Genomic DNA, 24180 nt, shown 5'->3' with positions numbered 1-24180 from the left:
GGAGATGGATGTCCAATATCAAACTGATTGAGGCTCCACCCCATTCTCTTCTAGCTGATGCACTATTTGCTTTGTGCCCTCTTGCCCACCAAAGACCAATGCCAACTACAGTTAAAATCACCACAATTTGTTAATTTCCTCATAACAATAATTCAGACTAATACCATGCTTTAATATAGAGAAATGTCCCCATGTAGAGCAAAAGTTGAACGATACACAAGAAATGACTGCGGTCAAGGAAGTAAGTACTGTGATGTCTTTTGAAAATGCAAACTGTGTGAACAAAATGAGACTCAGTGTGGGAGGATGTTACTGAAGAAGCTGGGATAAGATGATGAAGGTTTTGTTTCTAATTTTTTTTTTTACGAAATGGGATGTTGACAAAGATCAAGACTTGGAAATCAATGAGCTGAGGAACCAGTGGATAATAGTTAGGAGTGAGCCTGATTGATGTGTAGGACTTAGTCCAGGATGAGAAGGAAGGTGTGACATTTCAGATGAGTTGGAAAAACATAAGATGGAGGGGCAACAAGAAAGTGTCATATTAGATAGCTCAGCCAGGAAACAACAAAATTATAGAAATTAATATCAGTGTTGATGGGGTCAAGAAAGAATTTGGAGATGTTACTAAGATGGATAATGGGAATCCTGGTTGTTAGGAGATGAGAATAAACTTCAGGTAAGGATTGAACAGAACATGGACATTCCATAATGCCAGATTCAGACTAAACAGGGGCGAGGCAGGGAGATGGAATCGGAGACAAAGTGGAAAGTTTCTGGTGAGATGTTTTCTTGTTGCCAATATATTGGTCCAGAATGATCATGACCAGGTCTGATTGGCAGAAATACAAAATGGCAAAGCTTATGGGAGTTGAGGTAGAGTGAGGGAGGAAATGAGACACAAAAGATATTCATCTTCATATTTCAGCCCACACCGCCACATTATGACCCGGCCTCTGCGAAGTTGAGTAAATCCTACATCCTCAACCTACATTGGAATTAACTCACTGCAATGTGTCCTAATTCAACCCATTCTCCGAGACTTAAAACTGTCAAATTTCTTGTTAATTCATATAACTGTTATCTTATTATCTACAAAATTTGTACTATTTATAATACATATGAACTGTTATTTAGTGTATGTATACAATAGTACTATGTACAGATTACAATGGGAACATTTGAGTACTTGGTTGTATGCTCTGCAGTCTTCAAATGACAAATGATAAGTTAATCTGGCTTTAAAGATTGCTTTAATTTATTTGTAGATCAGCTTTCAAATTCAGACAGGTTGAGTTACAGTACCCTTGGAACTTCTGCACCTTTTGGCTTGTAACTTTAGAATGCATTAGCTTTATGAATGAAATTGTTCATCTAAAGGCAACCTACTTGCTTGTCTCCCTGTGGGTGCATTATGTAAGTGTTATTATGCAACTACAAGTTGGCCCAAGTCTACAGTTATGTAGTCAAAACACACACCACAAACTGCAATGATGAGAGTGATGATTATGTGGTACAATCACAGTGACAGCAGGAATGCTGTACATGTATCATATGTCCTAAACCTTAAATAGATTTTTGCTCTTAATGGTCACCAATTGGTGACAACCATGCACTTGCATTTTATGAAATTCACTACAAATTAATTGAATAGAATTGAATTGAATTGAATTTAGTGTCACGCGTACCAAAGCACAGTGAAAAGATTTGTCTTGCGGGCAATACAGGCTGATCACAGAGTTAGAGATGGAAATGTGTTGCTGGAAAAGCGCAGCAGGTCAGGCAGCATCTAGGGAACAGGAGAATCGACGTTTCGGGCATTAGCCCTTCTTCAGGAATCCTGAAGAATCCTGATTCCTGAAGAAGGGCTAATGCCCGAAACGTCGATTCTCCTGTTCCCTAGATGCTGCCTGACCTGCTGCGCTTTTCCAGCAACACATTTCCATCTCTGATCTCCAGCATCTGCAGACCTCACTTTCTCCTCAATGATCACAGAGTTAAGTAGATAATAGGTAAACAGCAGCAAAAACAAAAAACACAGGTACAGGTGAATGTTACGAGTTTGTGAGTCCATTCAGTATTCTAACAACAGTAAGGTAGAAACTGTTTCAAAACCAGCTGGTGCGTGTGTTCAGGCTTCTGTAACTTCTCTCCGATGGTAGACGTTTAGAAAAGCATTGCCAGGGTGGGATGGATCTTTGAGAATGCTGACAGCTTTTCCTTGACAGCGGGCCTGGTAGATGGATTCTATAGATGGGAGGTTGGCCTTTGTGATTGTCCGGGCAGAGTTTACCATTCTCTGTAACTATCCCCAATCTTGAAAAGTATAGTTGCCATACGAGATAGTGATACGGAACACCTATGAACATTGGCAAGGGTATTTGCCATCATGCCAAATTTCCTCAGCTGCCTGAGGAAGAAGAGACGTTGTTGGGCCTTTGTAACCAGTGCGTCCACATGAAGAGTCCAAGAAAGCTTGTTCTTGATTACCTCTCCCAGGAGCTTGACACTCTCCACTCATTCCACCTCTGTGCTGTTAATGTGTGTGGGGGCGGGGGGGGGGCATGAGTAACATCCCACCGAAACTCAATAATGAGTTCCTTGGTTTTGCCGGCATTGAGAGCTAGGTTGTTCTCAGTGCACCATTTTTCCAGGTCTTCCACCTCCCGTCTGTAGTCTGTTTCGTCGCCATCTGAGATTCGACCGACTATGGTGGTGACATCAGCGAACTTGTAAATGGCATTAGTCTGGTATTTGGCAACACAGTCATGGGTACACAGTGAGTACAGTAGGGGGCTGAGTACGCACCCCTGGGGGGGCTGAGTGTTAGTGAGGATGAAATATTGTCCCCAATCTTCATTGATTGTGGCTTGTGGGACTGGAAACTGAGGATCCAGTGGCAAAGAATGGGGCTTAGTCCATGATCACTAAGTTTAGTAATCAGTCTCAAGGGGATAATAGTGTTGAAGGCTGAACTGTAGTCAATGAGTAGGATTCTTATGTAGCTGTTCTTGTTGTCAAGATGTTCCATGGAGGAGTGAAGGGCAAGTGATATGGCATCTGACATGGATCTGTTAGTCCGATAGGCAAATTGGAGTGGGTCAGGAGTGGTGGGGAGGCTGGAGTTGATTAATGCCATGACCAGCCTTTCAAAGCGCTTCATGACCATGAAATTAGGGCCACTTGGCGGTAATCATTGAGACATGCTGCATGAGCCTTCTTGGAACCGGGGTGATGTTGGTCCTCTTGAAACAGGCAGGGACAGTGGCCTGCTGCAGGGAGAGGTTGAAGGTGTCCAAGAAGACCTCTGCCAGTTGATCTGTGCATGCTCTGAGTGCACGGCCTGGTACTCCATCTGGTCCCATCACTTTCCTTGGATTCACACAAAGGAAAACTGATCTGACCTCTGATGTAGTGACTGTTAGGATAGGTTCATCAGGACTTGTCGGGATAGGTGTTACCTCACTGTCGAAATTCTGCTCAAAGTGAGCGTAGAAAATGTTGAGATGATCTGGGAGGGATGTGTCATCATCTGCTATCTTGCACTGTCTCTTTTTAGAACCTGTGAAGTCATACAGTCCTTGCCATGGTTGCTGGGTGTCTGTCTGGGTCTCTAGTTTGGGTCAGTATTAGTTCTTGGCTGTCTTAATGGCTTTGCGAAGGTCATACTTGGATTCCTTATATTACAGCCAAAACAACACAGGAGTCTCCAAAGGAGCAGTGCAAAGAGGCCAAGTGACTGTGTATCTGCTTCCACAGATTGAAGGATCACAAACAGTGCAGAATAACGAATATTTTGCATCTGTGTTTACTGTGGAAAAGGACATGGAAGATATAGAATGTAGGGAAATAGATGGTGACATCTTGAAAAATGTCCAGATTACAGAGAAGGAAGTGCTGGATGTCTTGAAACACATAAAAGTAGATAAATCCCCAGGACCTGATCAGGTGTACCCTAGAACTCTGTAGGGAGCTAGGGAAGTGATTGCTGAGGCTCTTGCTGAGATATTGTATCATCAATAGTCACAGGTAAGATGCCGGAAGACTGGAGGTTGGCTAACATGGTGCCACTATTTAAGAAAAGTGGTAAGGACAAGCCAGGGAACTATAGACCAGTAAGTCTGATGTCAATGGTGGGTACGTTGTTGGAGGGAATCCTGAGTGACAGGATGTGCATGTATTTGGAAAGGCAAGGACTGATTAGGGAGAGTCAACATGGCTTTGTGCATGGGAAATTATGTCTCACAAACTTGATTCAGTTTTTCGAGGATTGATGAGGGCAGAGCGGTAGATGTGATCTATATGGACTTCAGTAAGGCATTCGACAAGGTTCCCCACGGGAGAGTGATTAGCAAGGTTAGATCTCATGGAATACAGGGAGAACTAGTCTTTTGGATACAGAACTGGCTCCAAGGTAGAAGACAGAGGGTGGTGGTGGAGAGCTGTTTTCCAGACTGGAGGCCTGTGACCAGTGGAGTGCCACAAGGATTGGTGCTGTGTCCACTACTTTTCATCATTTATATAAATGATTTGGATTTGAGCATAAGAAGTGTAGTTAGTAAGTTTTCAGATGACACCAAAATTGGATTACCTCAGATTGCAATGGGATCTTGATCAGATGGGCCAATGGGCTGAGAAGTGGCAGATGGAGTTTAATTTAGATAAATGTGAGGTGCTGCATTTTGGGAAAACAAATCTTACCAGGGTATATGCACTTAATGGTAAGATCCTGGGGAGTGTTGCTGAACAAAGAGACCTTCGAGTGCAGGTTCATAGATCCTTGAAAGTGGAGTCACAGGTAGATAGGATAGTGAAGAAGGCATTTGGTATGCTTTCCTTTATTGGTCAGAGCATTGAGTACAGGAGTTGAGAGGTCATGTTGCGGCTGTACAGGACATTGGTTAGGCCACTATTGGAATATTGCATGCAATTCTGGTCTCCTTCCTATCGGAACTTGGAAGGGTTCAGAAAAGATTTACAAGGATGTTGCCAGGGTCAGAAAGTTTGAGCTATAGGGAGAGGTTGCATAGGTTAGGGCTGTTTTCCCTGGAGCGTCGGAGGCTGAGGAGTGACCTCATAGAGGTTTATAAATTCATGAATGGCATGGATAGGATAAATAGACAAAGTCTTTTCCCTGGGGTAGGGGAGTCCAGAACTAGAGGGCATAAATTTAGGGTGAGAGGGGAAAGATATCAAAGGGACCTCAGAGGCAACCTTTTCACGCAGAGGGTGGTACATGTATGGAATGAGCTGCCAGAGGAGGTGGTGGAGGCTGGTACAACTACAACATGTTAGAATTACAACATCTGGATGGGTATATGAACAGGAAAGGTTTAGAGCAATATGGGCCAAGTGCAGGCAAGTGGGACTAGATTAATTTGGGAAAGCTGGTCGGCACGGACAAATTGGACCAAAGGGTCTGTTTCTGTGCTGTACATCTCCATGACTCTAAGATTCTATGATTCTAATAGGAACCAACAGATTTTCAAGATATTAAATGAAATGATCAGGATAAATGTTTTGCTGACTCTAGAAGACTACCACTAAAATAAGTGGGAAAGTAAGTTGCAAGAAGAAATAAGAAATTTACAAATGGATATGGATAGGTGAGATGAATGGGCTAAGACTTGGCAGATGAAGTTTAACACAGATAATTGGGAGGTTTTAGCTTGGAGGAATAGAAATCCAACTTATATAAATTATCTAATCTTCACTGCAGAGACATCTGGGTGTCCTCATGCATGAATCACAGAAAACTAGCATGAAGGTACAGAGTACAGCAGTTAATAAGGAAGGCAAATGGAGTTTTGGCACTTATTACTAAAAGAATAGAGTATAACAGTAGGGAAGTGCTGCTGCAACTGTGCAAGGCATTAGTGAGACTATATCTGGAGTATTACATACAATTTTGGTACCTCACTTGAGGAGGGATGTAATTGCATTGGAGACAGTTCCCAGATGGTTCACTAGATTGATTCCAGAGCTGAGGGGGCTTGTCTTATGAAGAGAGATTGATCAGTTTAGGCTCGGATTGAGCAATTTAGACCTTTAATCTCTAGAGTTTAGAAGAATGATAGGAAATCTACTTAAAGTAGGTAAGTTGCTAAAGGGATTGGTAAAGTAGATGTAGAAAGGATGTTTCCTCATATCATGCAATCTAGAATGAGAGGTCATAGTCTTGGGATAAGGATTTAATGTTTTCTCTCAAAGTGCTATAAATCTGTAGAATTCAAGAGGATGCCAAGTCATTGCATAAATTTAAGGTGGAGATAGATTTTTAATTAGATTTGGGTTGAAGAGTTATGTGGGACAAGCAGGAAAAGTGGACTTGAGGCCAAGATGAGATCAGCCATGGCTGTATCAAATGGCTGAGCAGGCTCGAGGGGCTGAATTGCCTGTTCCTGCTCCAAATTCTTATGATAAACAGGGTTGAAATATTAGAGCCATACCTAGTGACATTATTGAAAAACATCAACTCACAAATGTTGTGCTCTCCTTCATAGTTGTAATGGTGTTTGGTGGCTGGCGGGTCAGCATTTAGTCAGCAAACAGGAATAAGATGTGGGAGAACACCTGCTGCTTTTCTTTCTCCACTGCATGTTATGAAAGTCCATAGTAGGGAGGGCAGTGGACAGCCTTTTCCATCTCATTGTCTATCAGTTGAGGGCCCTAATTAGATGACTAACATCAACTGACACCGAACTCTGGAAACTCAGAGCAGATAATGTTCATTCCAATGTAGTTTTAAAGCAAGGTGCAAGGGCCCTCTTGTGGCACGGTGGTACTGTCCCTATCTCTGGAACAGGAGGCCCACATTCAAGTCCCATCAGCCTCAGAGTTGAAAAATGTGATGTTGGAAGAACACAGCAAGCCAGGCAGCATCCGAGGAGCAGGAGAATCGATGTTTCGGGCATAATCCCTTCTTCAGGAATCTCAGAGGTGAGTAATAATATTTCTGATTAGGTTGATTAGAAAGAAAGGTGAAATAAAAAGGTTGAAGGGCACTTGTGGCACAGTGGTAATGAGCTGAAAAAGTGTTGCTGGAAAAGCGCAGCAGGTCAGGCAGCATCCAAGGAGCAGGAGAATTGACGTTTCGGGCATGAGCCCTTCTTCAGGAATGAGGAAAGTGTGCCAAGCAGGCTAAGATAAAAGGTAGGGAGGAGGGACTTGGTGGAGGGGCGTTGGAAATGCAGTAGGTGGAAGGAGGTTAAGGTGAGGGTGATAAGGTGAGGGTGATAGGCCGGAGCGGGGGTGGGGGCGGAGAGGTCAGGAAGAAGATTGCAGGTTAGGAAGGTGGTGCTGAGTTCGAGGGTTGGGACTGAGACAAGGTGGGGGGAGGGGAAATGAGGAAACTGGAGAAATCTGAGTTCATCCCTTGTGGTTGGAGGGTTCACTTTCTCTGCATAGTGGTAATGTCCTTACCTCTATGCCAGAGGCTGGATTCAAGTCCCACCTGCTCCAGAGGTGTGTAATTACATCTTTAAGGATGTTGATTAAAAAATAGTTCACTGTTCAGTCTTCTGTGAAGATTCTGCCTGATCTACCAAGTATTTCTTGTCTCAGTTTTTGATTTCCATCAACTCCTCATGTTTTGTATTTTATAGTTAGGTGGCTTTTTATGTTTTAATGAAATGAAAGTGGGCCATTGACTTTTTAAATCTATCCATGAGTTTTTCAGTCCAGACCTGGATCCTTAGGTTAGCCCTACTCTGACTGTGTACCAGGAATAATAAATAAAGATGGAAGATGCTGAAAAAGCCTGACAGCATCTGGAGAGAGTTCTTGCTTCAGATCTGTGACCTTTCATGAGAATTGAGAAAAGTTAGACATGTAATAGGCTTTAAGCGAGTGAATGTTGACGGTATCATCATCTAAGTGCCAGGGTGAGAGGCGCAGGCAGTCTTGTGGTGACCTTGTTTGAGCCAGTCTTTAATATCGTCATGGTGACAGTCTGAGCTCACTTACACTTCAACCACTGTCCTGACTGAATGAGGTGTTGAAACAAGTGATGCCAATTTAATTGAGACCATGATCCACTGACCACATTTAACTCGGGAACAAGGGAAGCAGAAGGTATTTTCTAGTTGCCTTCTATGTGTGTATTTGAATGCAGCACAAATTTTCTTTCCAGATGTTCCTCCAGTTGGCATCAACCAACTGTAATCCTCTGAGTTTATAGCTCCTTCCTTTCATAACATGGAATTGGTCAGATCCACCAAGGGGCCATCACCCTGAAGGCAGGACCATTGCATGTGTGGAAAACCAAGCCTAGGGCTCACCAAGGCCAGAGTCAACCACAGCATTCAGATCTGATGGGTTGTGGGCAGGACAGTTTAAAAGACAAAAGGTTTCATGTTGCAAAGTCAAGCTGACTTATTATGGAATGAGCTGAAAATGTGTTGCTGGAAAACACAGCAGGTCAGGCAGTATCCAAGGAGCAGGAGAATCGACATTTCGGGCATGAGCCCTTCTTCAGGAATGAGGAAAGTGTGCCAAGCAGGCTAAGGTAAAAGGAATGAGTAAAATATACCTGAACATATAACTGAAAAGAAAACTTAGAAATAAATTGAACAGCAGGAGAGCAGTCATCTCTAATTAGCTCGCTCAGTCAAGGAGCTGTTAGAGGCACAATGGGCAGAATGTTTCCTTCTCTTGTATAATCAATGCTACTATGCAAAGCTATAGCATTGAGCTTTTGGTATAAGATGAATAGGACGGGTTCAGAATTGTCACACTAAACTGGAGAAAATTCTGGCTCAGCCTCGACTTGACGTTAGACCAGAAGTTTGTGAGAAGATTTGTAGCTTGGGTGCTCGTTGTTGTGGTTCTGTTCGCCGAGCTGGGAATTTGTGTTGCAGACTTTTCGTCCCCTGTCTAGGTGACATCCTCAGTGCTTGGGAGCCTGTTAGACCAGAAGTCAGGCAAGACACAGATCCTGGAGTTTAGAGTGGCAGTGATGCGGTAAAACAGAGCATTGTCTTATGGAAGTTGATCGTACTGACAAGCTGGGACAGTGAATTTATGGCCAGGAGTAAACCCTGGCTCAGGGGCACTGAGAAAAACTGCACTGCACCAAATGATCAAGATCAGGACAGAGTGGACATCCAGCCTGTTACTTACCCAGTCACAGTTGTTGAGATTACTTACTTACAGTGTGGAAACAGGCCCGTTGGCCCAACAAGTGCACACCGACCCTCCGAAGAGCAACCCACCCAGTCCCATTCTCCTACATTTACCCCTTCACCTAACACTACGGGCAATTTAGCATGGCCAATTCACCTAACCTGCACATTTTTGGACTGTGGAGGAAACCGGAGCACCCGGAGGAAACCCATCCAGAAATCACACAGTGCTAACCACTGTGCCACCGTGCTGCCCACTAGGTCCTCACTATTATATTTCACATCCAGATCAATGGGATATCACCGTGCTAATTGGACCATACACAAAAATAGAGACAAATTATGGATCTGAGTTGAGAGTGTGGTTCTGGAAAAGTACAGCAGGTCAGGCAGCATCCGAGAAGCAGGAGAATTGACGTTTCAAGCAAAAGTCCGATGAAGGGCTTTTGCCTGAAATGTCAATTCTCCTGCTCCTTGGATGCTGCCTGACCTCATAGAGTCATAGAGTCATAGAGATGTACAGTATGGAAACAGACCCTTCCATACTGCCAGCACCTGGCCCATATCCCTCCAAATCCTTCCTATTCATATACCCATCCAAATGCCTCTTAAATGTTACAATTGGACAAGCCTCCACGACTTCTTCTGGCAGCTGATTTCATATACGTAACCCCCTCTGAGTGAAAAGGTTGCCCCTTAGGTCTCTTTTATATCTTTCCCCCTCACCCTAAACCTATGCCCTCTAATTCTGGACTCCTCCACCCCAGGGAAAACACTTTGTCTCTTTATCCTATCCATGCCCCTCATAATTTTGTAAACCTCTATAAGGTCACCCCTCAGCCTCCGACGCTCCAGGGAAAACAACCCCAGCCTGTTCAGCCTCTCCCTATAGCTCAAATCCTCCAACCCTGGCAACATCCTTGTAAATCTTTTCTGAAGTTTCACAACATCTTTCCGATAGGAGAGAGACCAGAATTGCACACAATATTCCAGCAGTGGCCTAACCAATGTCCTGCACAGAGGCAACATGACCTCCCAACTCCTGTACTCAATATTCTGACCAATAAAAGAAAGCATACCAAACGCCTTCTTCACTATCCTATCTACCTGCGACTCCACTTTCAAGGAGCTATGAACCTGCACTCCAAGGTCTCTTTGTTTAGCAACACTCCCTAGGACCTTACCATTAAGTGTATAAGTCCTGCTAAGATTTGCTTTCCCAAAATGCAGCACCTCACATTTATCTAAATTAAACTCCATCTGCCAATTCTCGGCCCATTGGCCCATCTGGTCAAGATCCTGTTGTAATCTGAAGTAACCTTCTTCACTGTCCATTACACCTCCAATTTTGGTGTCATCTGCAAAGTTACTAACTGTACCTCTTATGCTCGCATCCAAATCATTTATGTCTCCCATGGGGAACCTTGTCGAATGCCTTACTGAAGTCCATATAGATCACATCTACTGCTCTGCCCACATCAATCCTCTTTGTTACCTCTCTCAAGTTTGTGAGACATGATTTCCCACGCACAAAACCTTGTTGACTATCCCTAATCAGTCCTTGCCTTTCCAAATATATGTATATCCTGTCCCTCAGGACTCCCCCAACAACTTGCCCACCACTGACATCAGGCTCACTGGTCTATAGTTCCCTGGCTTGTCCTTACCCCTCTTCTTAAACAGTGGCACCACATTAGCTAACCTCTAGTCTTCTGGCACCTTACCTGTGACTATCGATGATACAAATATTTCAGCAAGAGGCCCAGCAATCACTTCTCTAGCTTCCCACAGAGTTCTAGGATACACCTGATCAGGTCCTGGGGATTTATCCACCTTTATGCATTTCAAGACATCCAGCACTTTCTCCTCTGTAACCTGGACATTTTGCAAGGTATCACCATCTATTTCCCTACAGTCTATGTCTTCCATATCCTTTTCCACAGTAACTACTGATGCAAAATACTAGTTTAGTATCTCCCCCATTTTCTACGGCTCCACACAAAGGCCGCTTGCTGATCTTTGAGGGGGCATATTATCTCCCTAGATATCCTTTTGTCCTTAATGTATTTGTAACAACCCTTTGGATTCTCCTTAACTCTTGACCTGCTGTACTTTTCCAGCACCACTCTTGACTCTAATTTCCAGCATCTGCAGTCCTCATGTTCGCCAGATATGGAACTGACATCAGTGAATAGTTCACAATTTCAATTACAATTGACAACTGAACCTTAAATGAAACTTTCTGTAACTTGATAATCCAGATGGTCAAGCAATTGGGATTTCCAACCATTTTCACTTTACTAAGAAGATGCCAGAGATAATAAGGAACAATCACTGTATCATGAGGCAGAATTAATCAGCCTTTTATCTGTGCTGTATCCATGTCTCGGAGTAAGTGATAGGGAAGTTTGCCATTAAATATAGAAGTGAAATTCAAATACAGCAGAACCAATTTGCACTGTAGTCCCACAGGGGTTTATTAACAGCAATCATCTTTGCCCAGAATTTTGTAGTGGAGACTTTCTTATGTATGTGGCATCTAAGTGCAAAAGCTAACTGAGAATCAGGCAGATCGGGGGCATGTCTGTGAAACAGGCTGTATTCTTCTCCTTGATTAAATTGGATGAAAGAATGTCATTTTTCACACCCACGTAATTCAGTTCATCTGGGAACAGGAGAAACCAGGTTTTACATTTCTTTTTTCTAATTTCCTCCTTTCTGTCTTCTGTTGAGTTGAATACATTAGTCAATTGACTATTCTAAATATGTTAATGCACACCTTTTGAGGTTGTGAGCAGAAATGAGTGAATGGAATTAAATGCTCTCCCTCTTAATGAATTTTTTTGGTGAGGGGGCATTTAGTCAGGTGAAAGGCTGGTGAGTGGACATCCCATCATCTTCCCATGTCCACTCTGATTATGTTAATTTAATGTAGCAAGACTTTTGGTGAGGTCATACATAGCAGGCTTGTATTAATCCACTAGAAGGTCAGGGGTTCACACATGCTTGAAGTACAGCAAGCAAACCAGTGTGGGGTCATTTGCAGGTTCCTGGGTTCCCTCTTTCAAAAGCACTCAGTGCCTGTGGGAATCCTGCCCTGTCTGCTGATTCCCATCAACTCTTACCCCACAACTCTTAGCCTGCAAGCCTTCTCCTGGTATTATACATCTCACAGTGAGGAGTCAAGCCCTCAGGTGGGTGTCATACCAACTGCAGCTACCAGAGCTGCTGCTGCACGACAGAGCTGCCAGTCTCTTCTCATTGGTTGATAACTCCAAGATCCTGGGAAAGCCCACAACAGTCGGGTTAAGTCCCTGAGTGGCATTTAAATATGCCAGATCTTCCCCAAAAGAGGGGACCTGGGACCATCATCAGCTTTCCAGCTGACAGGTGATACTCCCATCACCTATTAAATATCACACAAGGTTTTGGGTGAATTAAAGAATTCTGGATTAGTGGTGCTGGAAAAGCACAGCAGTTCAGGCAGCATCCGAGGAGCAGTAAAATCAACGTTTGGGGCAAAAGCCCTTCATCAGCAGAGTGCCTGAAGGGCGGAGAGATAAATGAGAGGAGAAAGTAGCATAGAGTACAATAGCTGAGTGGGGGAGAGGATGAAGGTGATAGGTCAAGGAGGAGGGTGGAGTGGATAGGTGGAAAAGAAGATAGGCAGGTAGGACAGGTCATGGGGACGGTACTGAGCTGGACGTTTGGAACTGTGGTGAGGTGGGGGAAGGGGAAATGAGGAAACTGTTGAAGTAGCTTCAGGGCAGAGGAAATGACTTGGGAATTGCAGTGGGAGAGGGAATGCTCAGACTAAAACCTGAGCAGCTGTTAGATATGGACAGTGTTTACTTGCATTCAAGTACTTGATTTTTTTTTAGTCATAGCTGAAGTTGTCCATTCCTGACAACCTCCTTGTAAATCTCTTCTTTACCTTTCCTTATATGAACTCATCCTTCCTGAGCTGACCAAAATTGTACACAATACTTTAGCTGTAGTTTAATTTGTATTTTATATAATTCTAGCATAATTCCTGTCATCTAGTATTCCTCTCTATTACCTTTCTGACCTCATTCTCCCGTTCTCTATAGTTGGGCCACACATGTTGCTGCGGAATAGGCTCTGATTGTGATTCCCTGAGGAACCATCACTCTCATCAGTATTCAAAACTGAATACTGGCTGTAGAGAATGATGTACCCATGAGTCTCCAGCCTTCCTTGTCTGTTCCTCTTTGGCCAGTTGATGGTTAGCAATTGCCTTTCAATCAGAAAATCCTTAAACAATGGGGTGAACACCTCCAGCAATGTGCTATCATGTACCTCACAGCCTCGTGCATGCACTTCCATAACATTATCTGCTACTCAGGTTCTGAAACCTGGAGCACGAGCTTCTCCGGCAGATAATGTTTTCTGCACATTTCATGGTCTGGAACATGATCTGGTTCCTGATGTTCACATATGGAACAGGATGTGCATTCCACAGGAATATCGTTCCTCTATTTATTCAACTAACTAAACCTAACAGAAATAGACTCAAGAACAACATTAGTTTCTGATCAGTTTGCAAACTAGTACATTGTTACTGTATTTAAAAAAATCAAGCAAGTTAGTCAGACATAAATTTTGTTGATAATGATTTTGCTGATTGATCCTGATATTTCTGCAACTTTCTAAACTAAAGAATTGCTCCATGAAGCAGATATGGTCTGCGAGTGACAGCACCTTCTTTCCTTCCTCTTTCTCCCTCTTCTATCAGACTGCCTTCTTCATATGTACAAATATACATATCATCCTATAGATTAGAAGCAGAACACCTTTCAGTTTATTTACCTTTCTCCACCATTCAATAAGATATGTTTTTCAATTCAACATTTCTATCTACTCCTGATAACATTTGCTTCTTTTGACTAACAAAGATGTCTCACCTGTTTTAAAAATACTCAACTAACCCACCTCATCACCTTCTGAGGCAAAGAGTTCCACAAGTAGCATGACTCTGAGTGAAAAAAGAATTTACTCATCTCTGCCTAAAAAAAGAGCAATCCCTAATTTTTAGTCAGGGCTCCCTAAATATGGGATGCAAATGGAAGATACTGGAGAAAATCAGCAGGTCTGGCAGCATCTGTGTAGAGAGAAACAGAGTTAACATTTCGATTCAAAATGACATTTTTCTCGGCATTCAAGGGGGCTAGCAAAATGATAGTATTTATGTTGTTGAAAAAGGAGATAGGGAGCAAATGGAAAAGTTTGTAAATGTGTCCACAACAAAAGGCAGAAGGAGAGCTCAATGGTAGTAGAGGAGCAATACAGATGGAAAGTAAGTCTTAATAGTAGGCATTAGTAGCAGAAAACAGGTAAACTCTGCTGAGAGCAAACCCATACAAACAAGACATGGTTTGTTGGGGTGGGGTGGCAGTGGTTGGCTATGGGATGGAGGATCAGTGGTCTGATATTGTTAAACTCAATGTTAAGTCCTTAAAGTTCTAAAGTGACTAAGTGGAAAATGAGGTACTGATCTTCAGCTTGCATTACACTTTGCTGAAAACTTCAGCAAGCCTACTTTTGCGTGTTCTGTATTCCACCAGCCAAGCAACCTTGTCACCATGCTCATATGTATCTCCTTACACTATAAGTACCTACTTTACACAATGACTTCTTTTCTTGCCAAATGCCTTCTGTAAATCCAAGTAAGGTATGTCTATAGGCTCCCCTTTATCCACAGCATGTCACTCATTCAGAAAACTCCAATAAATTGGTTAAACACAATTTCCCTTTCACAAAACTATCTGGACTCTTTCTGATGACAATAAGCTTTTCTAAATACCCAACTATTACCTCCTTTATGATCGATTGCAATGCCTACTCTGTAACAGATGTCTAGCTAACTGGCTAACTAGTTTCCTATTTTCTGTCTCCCTCCCTTCTCAGATGGAGGCCATATGTTTGCTACTTTCCAATCTAAGAATCTTTCCAGAACCTAAACAATCTTTTGAAAGCTAAAACCAACACATCTACTTCCTCATTAGCCACTTCTTGTAAGACCCCAAGATAAATTCCATCAAAAACTTCAGTTTGGTGTCTTGTCATTCTTCCTTCATGCTGCAGTCCAAGGAGAGTGTGTCAGACAAGCCTGTTATAAAGAGACATTGAAAAGCCAATTTTTTCAGCCAAGTGCTTTATATGTTGTTTTTTTCTTACTCTCCTAATAGCCTTTCCCTAATTTCTAGAGAGGTGATGCTCTTCCCCTTATTTTTATTGCGGCTATACAGTCTTAGTTGAATTAACACTGGATTAAGGATGGCTACGGAAATTTTTCTCAGTTACTATTTATTACAGCTCTGGTTTGACCAACAGTTTGCCTTGTAATTTGCAAAACCAGCATCAAGTATCACAAAAGTTCTCTGCCTGTCCCTATGGTAACATCAGTGCCCGAGAGCAGCCCAGAACTCCATCCAAACAATCCTGTGGTTTAGAAATTTGCATTTAAAGGATTAAACAGCAGGTGAAAAATGTCGGAAATTTTTTTAAAAACTTTTCTTCTGGCATTTAAGGCTCACGGTTGTTAGTTCCAGCTTTACATCCTGGTTAAGACTTTAAGATTTTGTAGCAACAGGTATGAAAACTAAAAATCTATGGCATGTGTCTCTCTCTCTCTCTCTCTCTTTCTCTCTCTCTCTCTCTCTCTCCATCACACACAGAAATACTACTCCCTGCTTCTTTTCTATCTGGTTACCAAATGAAATGGATGGTTGCCAGATTTTCTGGTACTGTAGCTCTACAGAAGGCGAAACACCACATATCACCTACCATCATTGCTTTTCACATACAAGTTGCATTGTGTGCAGCAATGGAAACGTTTCTGTTAAAATTTCTAACGACATATAGCAATGTCAAGATGATACGCTTGACTGGTATCCTCAGTTCAGTGCTCTTGTACTTGGAAACATAGAAAATAGCAACAGAAGCAAACCATTCAGCCCTCCAAGCCTGCTTTGCCTTTCAATGTGACCTGGCTAAGTACCCTGTTCCTGCTTTTGCACAATATCCTTTGGTCCCTTAGCCCTAACAACTATATTGACTTGCTCCTTGAAAACTGGTAGAGTGGTAGAGAAACTTTATTATGAATATGCTTATTTCAAAGTATTCACCATGCTCATAGTTTGAAAAAACTTAATCTGCATCTGGAGGTGTAGCCCCACTCACTTTAGGTAAAACTGAATTGTGGGTGACACATAAATCCAGCAAAATAGTCACAGGCTGACATTAAAAATACCAAAAATACACAGAGACTCAATGACATCTGTAAGTAAATAGGATGGTTAAATATTGAAGGTACAACCCTTCATCAGAACACAGCTCATAATCTCCCTTTACAGTACTATCAGATCTGCAAGCTTTGATATGCTCTTTTTTTCTCAACAACCATTTCATAAGGAGAAGTGGTTTCTCAGTAAACATTTAAAAATTCAGCTGAATGTCAAAGAAAGTCCTAGTACAGGTTATGATGAAGTCTAAAACTGTTTTCTTAATTTAAATATTAATTCAAACACAATAAACATTGTTTTCAGTCTCACCAGTTTTCTTTTCCTCCTTATTGTTCTCACGCTTCCACCACATCGTCACAAAATTGTTAACTGATTTAAAAGATACTCTTTTATTTAACCTTATAAAAGCTATGGGCCTGTCTTTGCTCCACTACATATAACTGCAGCACCTCCACAGGCTGATGTGAAAGTAAAGGTGATGACTTTCTTCACTAGATGATATCAAACCGGGCTCAAACGAAACTGACATGATACAGAAATGATGAGAGCAGGACTTCCTCCAACACAAACTTATATGGTTATCGCACATAGAAAGCTTTAAACAAAAACAAAAATGAGGCTCATTACTGTCTGGATAAGGGATGGAGATAACAAGGAAATATAAAGAGAGAGCAAATTTCCAAAGTTTCCTTCTAAATTAGCAAATGGGCTTTCAGTTAACTGGCATTATACAGTTGCAATTAAACTCTCTGTTATTAGGACACTGTGACAAGAAATAAATAATTGTTTTTAAAAATGCCTCATTCTCTTTTCTGCAGTCTCTCTCTATTTCTCCAATTTCCTATGTGCCTCTAATTGTTGTGCATATTGGTATATAGTTGCTTTACTCTTTATATATCTTTAGAAATTGTTTGTTCTATTATGAAGTGCCTACTAACAGAAAGAGATAAGTATTTTGGATGCCCGATGGTGGACCCCCCTTCAAAATATAGCCAATCATTTCAATGGGGCAGTAAAGTTACTGATCCCATTTTACAGAACGGGACCATCTCAATAACACCAAGAGGTAAAAGCAAACGTTGACTTTAACAGATGGTAGACATGAGAAATAACTCGGTCAATGAACATGTTGTAAGTTCTAACATGGAGCTACCAAACAATTACTCTGCAAGGTATGTGTATGTGACTATCAGCTATGATATGATCAACCGTGGCTGTGCTGCCTTAAATGCTTCTTCTGATTTGATTGTATTGGTATCACAGTCTAATATCCACGTTCCATCAACATTTATGAATGTAGTTAGCAGGAGTTGAACCAGACCTGACTTGTTGATATAAGAATCTTAAATTAAGAATATAAACCTTTTCAATGGAAGTAATGCTAATATTCATTGTCAAGGTACAAGTACAAGTACAAGTGGCCACTTTTGTAAAGTAGGAAAAGTGACCAAGTTTTAGGAAACATTTTTATGACACTAAAAATAAACTTATTAGCATCTTCAATTGTACTTATCAGTTTAGAACATAGAACAGTACAGCAGAAGAACAGGATCCTTGGCTCACAATGTTGTCACAAACATGATGCCAAATTAAACTAATCTCTTCTGCATGCATTCCTTGCTTATTCATGTGCCTTCTAATCCCCTTAAACACTCCTATTGTATCTGCCTCTACCTCTACTCCTGGCAGCCTGTTCCAAGCACCTACCACTCCCTGTGTAAAAAATTTAGCTAAACCAGTTGCTTGTCTGTGGATTGACGTGAATGTATCCAATCTAAATTAGCAAAACCATAACTCACATGAATTATTTATTAAGAAACTAATTGATATTGTCATGACCTTTGTGGCCCCATTCTAATTGTCAACATAGAAGGGCTTCTCAACTGTTTGCAAGATGCTCGGGCTCAGTTCAAGTTCCTTAATTCTGTGGAATGGTTGGTGGTTCGTTATATTGTATTATTTTAAACTAATTATCACATGTTTACCAAACTGAAGGATGGTAATGCTTTGAACATTTACAGATATTTTCCAGAAGTGGATGTGCTGTCAGATTGGCAATTTTATTCGTCAGTTGCTATACAGTTGTCATGCCACGTAAAATGAGAGCCAGAAGTTTAATTCCAATACATTACATTCAGGCACCTGTGTTAGCTACCTAGGGCAGGGAATAATCACATATTATTATGCATACCTTCAATTAAGGGCATTGTGAGGGAGGTTCTGAAGATGTAGCTAATGATCAACTTCTTTTAATCTTATGTTTTATTAAACAATGATATGTATTTAATAAGTATTTCAAATAAAACTTCCAAAATTGTCTTTCCGATTTAAAATCAAACCATTAGCTTTGAAAAATAATCCCAATTTATTTTGATTCAAGTAATTAACATACCTCATGCTGATTCACTCAATGTTGTTCAGTTGGACTCTGGAAAACATCAGAAGGATTTGTCTCGCATTGAGACTTACTGATTGCACACACAGACTCCAATCTAATAATACTGGATAATTGTCTCGTACTAACCGGTGTATTCATTACGTCTCCCAGTGACTGGAGAGAATGTGCGGCTCAGCTGGCAATCGGTATGAAATAGGGATAGCCAACTCTTGCAGGGAATGGTCCAAATCTTGTTCCGAGCAGTATTGATGATGGAAACCTCTTCCACGTACCATGCCTGCCGTTTTTCCAGACCATCATGCTGTGCAAAAAGATATATGTTTACAAACTTGGAATGAATATCATCAATAACCAAAGCCAGGTCCGTGTTAAAAATTGGACAATGTAAGGAAATGGTGGAATTAGAGCTTCAAAAAAACCATGTTGCAGGGCATAAAGGCATAGATTTCCAGCACTTCCTCTCAATGTTGGTTGTGATAGTTAATGGGTTTTGAGGGGATAAGCCTACATTTTCAGATTTTTAAGCTGCTGGTCCCTTTGGCAACCAGGTTTCTTTAGGATGTGATACAATACCTGGCATTCAGTAAATGATCTTGTGATCAGGTTGATAAACAGTAGAAGGACAAAAAAGATCAACATATATTAATTATAGGTATGCGATTCTATGTTCAAGTGGCTAAGCTTTTAGTTTGGAGAACAAGCTGCTGCCAAAGAGAAATAACCTCTCTAATATCGAGCTCAATTGGAATTTTGTGTGTTGGCCAATATTTTTTGACCAACTTGACCGCTTGTTAACTGAAGGATTCCATGAATAGTTTTGCTAAGAGACAGAGAATGGGAGGAGAGTTTTAGGTGCAAAACTGCAGAGTTAAAGATTATTAGAGCTTAGGAGAATTCTAACCTCAGTTGGCTAGATTTAGATTTAGATTTAGATTACAGTGTGGAAACAGGCCCTTCGGCCCAACAAGTCCACACCGACCCGCCGAAGCAAAAAACCCACCCCTACCCCTACATTTACCCCATACCTAACACTACAGGCAATTTAGTATGGCCAATTCACCTGACCCTGCACATCTTTGGATGGTGGGAGGAAACCGGAGCACCCGGAGGAAACCCACGCAGACACGGGGAGAATGTGCAAACTCCACATAGTCAGTCGCCTGAGGCGGGAATTGAACCCGGGTCTCTGGCGCTGTGAGGCAGCAGTGCTAACCACTGTGCCACCGTGCCGCCCACAAAAAATTTATTTAAGACATGAGAGCTATATTTAAGACATGAGAGGAACATCTGTTGAATGGCGAATTTCAACCAAAGAACAGTTGGAGGAGATTTGAAGGGAAAACCATGCTAGAAAATATGCAAGACTCAAGTGATCGCATCCCTTTTATAAATCTGAAAAATTATACTCCGACAGAATGTTAATCTTCCAGTGTTTGACAAGTGGCTGACTCAAGTTTGTTGGGATGATAGCTGATTTGGTTCAAAGGATAATGTAATTTAAAGAGTTCAGTTTAGATTATAGATTAGGGACATTGCAAACGGCCTCAAGATCACAGAGTCATACAGCACAGAAATAGACCTTTGATCCAACTCATCTATGCTGACCAGGTTTCCCAAGCTAAACCAGTCCTGTTTGCCTGCATTTAGTCCATATTCCTCTAAACTTAATCAGAATTCATGTACTTATCCAAATGTAATTAAATGTTATCATCTTACCTGCATCTACTACTTCCTCTGGCAGTTCATTCCACATATGATCCACCTTCTGTGAAAAAGTTGCCTCTCAGGTCCCTTTTAAATCTTTCTCCTTAAACCTTTAACATTATGCTCTCTAGTTTTGAACTCCCTTATTCTAAAGTAAATACTCCCCTATTCTTATTGGCTGTGATCTCTGCTGGAAGTGCACATATGTGAGCAGGGCTGGACTAAACTATGAGCGATGTTTCCTGAACAGTCAGACATCTTGACAATACTCACTGCACTAACTCATAACAGAGCAATATACACTATGGAAAATAGTCACTCGGGCAAAGCATTGAAGGTTTTATGAAAACTGTGTACAAGATGGTATGTCACCAATCAGGAAATTAGACCCATATGCAATCTGGGCAGCAACTTGGCAGAGTGATTGACTTTTGTGCCAATCTGTGCCAAGGATATGCATTTGCTAAATTCAGCACCCGCCCACATTCAGTTTCAATCAGCGGTTTAAGGGGGCAAACTCAACAGACACCTGTGCAATTTAAACTTGTTGCTTTGCTGCAGTGTCCTTTAGCCAGAGCCTGGATAAGGGAGAAGATGACCATGAGGCATTGTGAGTTGGCAACAGCTTCTCTTGGGGTCACAAATACATCATCTTTGCTCCTTCTGACAAACAAAAACAGAAATTTGGACTGTCATGAGGCCACTTTTCTGCAGCCCTGAGTATTTGCAATCTTGTTTAAGGATCATGGATAAGGTTTAATAGAACCCAATAGCCTGAGGGATATGATAGAACAGTGGTTATGTTGCCAGATCAGTAATCCACCATTTAATGATTCAGAGACATGAGTTCATAATTCCACAATTGCAACTGGGGATTTTAACTCAATTATTTAAAGAGCTCTGGAATAACAGCTTGTTAGTAGTGACCAATCTCCAATCAATTGATCAACAGGAAAGAGAGCCTCAAGCACCTCTTCCTTACCATAACGTATATGTCCACAGGCAACAGATCTTTCCATGCTCAAACTTGATACAGTAACCACAATGACCGTAGGGTTCAATGGAAGCAAATACAAACAAAAATTATAACTTTCTCTCATTCGTTCATTGGATGTGAGCACAACTGGCCAGGCCAGGCCAGAGGAATGGCTGAGGATCCTGGGATTGTATTCATTGGAGTTTAGAAGATTAAGGGGAGATCTAAAAGAAACTTACAAGATAATATATGGCTTGGAAAGGGTGGACGCTAGGAAATTGTTTCTGTTATGCGAGGAGACTAGGACCCGTGGACACAGCCTTAGAATTAGAGGGGGTAAATTCAGAACAGAAATGCGGAGACATTTCTTCAGCCAGAGAGTGGGGGGGCCTGTGGAATTCATTGCCACAGAGTGCAGTGGAGGCTGGGACGCTAAATGTCTTCAAGGCAGAAATTGATAAATTCTTGATGTCACAAGGAATTAAGGGCTACGGGGAGAATGCGGGTAAGTGGAGTTGAAATGCCCATCAGCCATGATTGAATGGCGGAGGGGACTCGATGGGCCGAATGGCCTTACTTTCGCTCCTATGTCTTATGGTCTTATTGTCCATCCTTTAATGCCCAGAGGACTGTTAAAGGTCAGTCACATTGCTGTGGGTCTAGAGGCATGTCTAGGCCAGATTAGGTAAGGACAGCAGTTTGCTTCTCTGAAAGAGATAAGTGAACCAGAAGGGTTTTTTCCCTGACAACAGTTTCATGGTCATTATTAAACTCTTAATTCCAGATTTTTAAAAATTAATTAATTCAAATTCCACCGTGGCAGGATTAAAACATAAGTGCCTCGAACATTACTTGGGTCTCTGCGTTAACAGTCCAGCAATAATATCACTAGGCCACCACCTCCCCAATTGTGAAAATTGAAAGGATTCAGAAAAGATTTACAAGGATGTTACCAGGGTTGGGGAATTTGAGCTATGGAGAGAGATTGAATAGACTGGGGATGTTTTCCCTGCAGCGTTGGAAGCTGAGGGGTGATCTTATAGAGGTTTATAATATCATAAGTGGAATGGATAAGGAAAACAGACAAGGTCTTTTCCCTGGGGCAGGGGAGTCCAGAACTAGAGGGTATAGGTTTAGGGTGAGAAGGGAAAGATTTAAGCGGCAACTTTTTCACGCAAAGGGCAGTGCATGCATGGAATGAGCTGACAGAGGAAGTGGTGGATGTGGTACAATTGCAACATTTAAGGGCATCTGGAAGGGTGCATGAATAGGAAAGGTTTAGAGGGATATGGGCTAAGTGCTGGCAATTGTGATTGGATTAGTTAGGATATCTGGTCGGCATGGACGAGTTGGACTGAAAGGTCTGTTTCCATGCTGTACATCCCTATGACTATAATAATGACTCTATAAAGTTGTTTTACAGAAGTACCTCTAAAGTGATGCTTTGGAGTTCCCCAATTTCTGGTCCATAGACATTAAACGTGTGAGATGATCCCATTCTGAATTGAAAGGCTACAGGCTTCTGAGATTTAGTTGATACATTCGTCTTGCACAGATGTTTCTTGTTCATTTTTCCTTTTGATCCTTTCATTTGAAGGAAAACCTTGCAAAGATGGAACACAATTAACTATTTTCCAAATTCCCATTAAGATTAAAATTTAAGTATTGTTCTTTCCTCCTCTGTGGACTATTTTCAGAATTAAACAGTATCAAACATTCACTGGTATGTGGAGACTTCTTTCCATGTGTGAATAGCCACACGTAGCTTCCTTTCTGAGGGAATCTATTTTCCTCATACTCCCAACCCCTTGCCATTTTCCTCTGGCCTAATGCTGCTCAGGTTGCCAAACTCACTGAGGTTAGAGTCATGGAGTCACAGAGATGTACAGCATGGAAACAGACCCTTCGGTCCAACCCCGTCCATGCCGACCAGATATCCCTACCCAATCTAGTCCCACCTGCCAGCACCCGGCCCATATCCCTCCAAATCCTTCCTATATACCGATCCAGATGCCACTTCCACCACTTCCTCTGGCAGCTCATTCCATACATATGCCACCCTCTGTGTGAAAAAGTTGCCCCTTAGGTCTCTTTTATATCTTTCTCCTCTCACCCTAAACCTATGCCCTCTAGTTCTGTACTCCCCAACCCCAGAGAAAATACTTTGTCTATTTATCCTATCATAACTTTGTAAACCTCCATAAGGTTACTCCTCACCCTCTGAAGCTCCAGGGAAAACAGCCCCAGCCTGTTCAGCATCTCCCTATAGCTCAAATCCTCCAACCCTGGCAACATCCTTGTAAATCTTTTCTGAACCCCTTCAAGTTTCACAACATCTTTCCGATAGAAAGGAGACCAGAATTGCACACAATATTTCAACAGTGGCCTAACCAATGTCCTGTACAGCCGCAACATGACCTCCCAACTCCTGTACTCAGTACTCTGACCAATAAAAGACAGCATGCCAAACACCTTCTTCACTAACCTATCTCCTTGTGACTCCACTTTCAAGGAATTATGAACCTGCACACCAAGGTCTCTTTGTTCAGCAACACTCTCTAGGACCTTACCATTAAGTGTATAAGTCCTGCTAAGATTTGCTTTCCCAAAATGCAGCACCTCGCATTTATCTGAATTAAACTCCATCTGCCAATTCTTGGCCAATTGGCCCATCTGGTCAAGATCCTGATGTTTAGATTTAGATTAGATTACAGT

At 41.8% G+C, this 24180-nt stretch overlaps 1 protein-coding gene across 1 annotated transcript in view; it reads right to left on the bottom strand.

Annotated features, from left to right (window-relative positions):
- loxhd1a (lipoxygenase homology PLAT domains 1a) overlaps positions 1-24180 on the bottom strand; it is a 224162-nt gene that overhangs the window by 159342 nt on the left and 40640 nt on the right. Inside the window, exons 6-7 of the mRNA XM_088000471.1 lie at positions 22895-23068; positions 18912-19086 (exon numbers count right to left, since the gene is read on the bottom strand). Of these exons, the coding sequence (XP_087856597.1) occupies positions 18912-19086; positions 22895-23068 (349 nt within the window). The remainder of the gene's footprint in view (positions 1-18911; positions 19087-22894; positions 23069-24180) is intronic.

Source organism: Chiloscyllium plagiosum, unplaced genomic scaffold (genome assembly GCF_037043375.1).
Source record: "Chiloscyllium plagiosum isolate Xiang-an unplaced genomic scaffold, Cpla_swu_hap1 HiC_scaffold_1, whole genome shotgun sequence".
NCBI classification, from domain to species: Eukaryota; Metazoa; Chordata; class Chondrichthyes; order Orectolobiformes; family Hemiscylliidae; genus Chiloscyllium; species Chiloscyllium plagiosum.
This window is presented reverse-complemented; position numbering and strand designations above follow the sequence as displayed.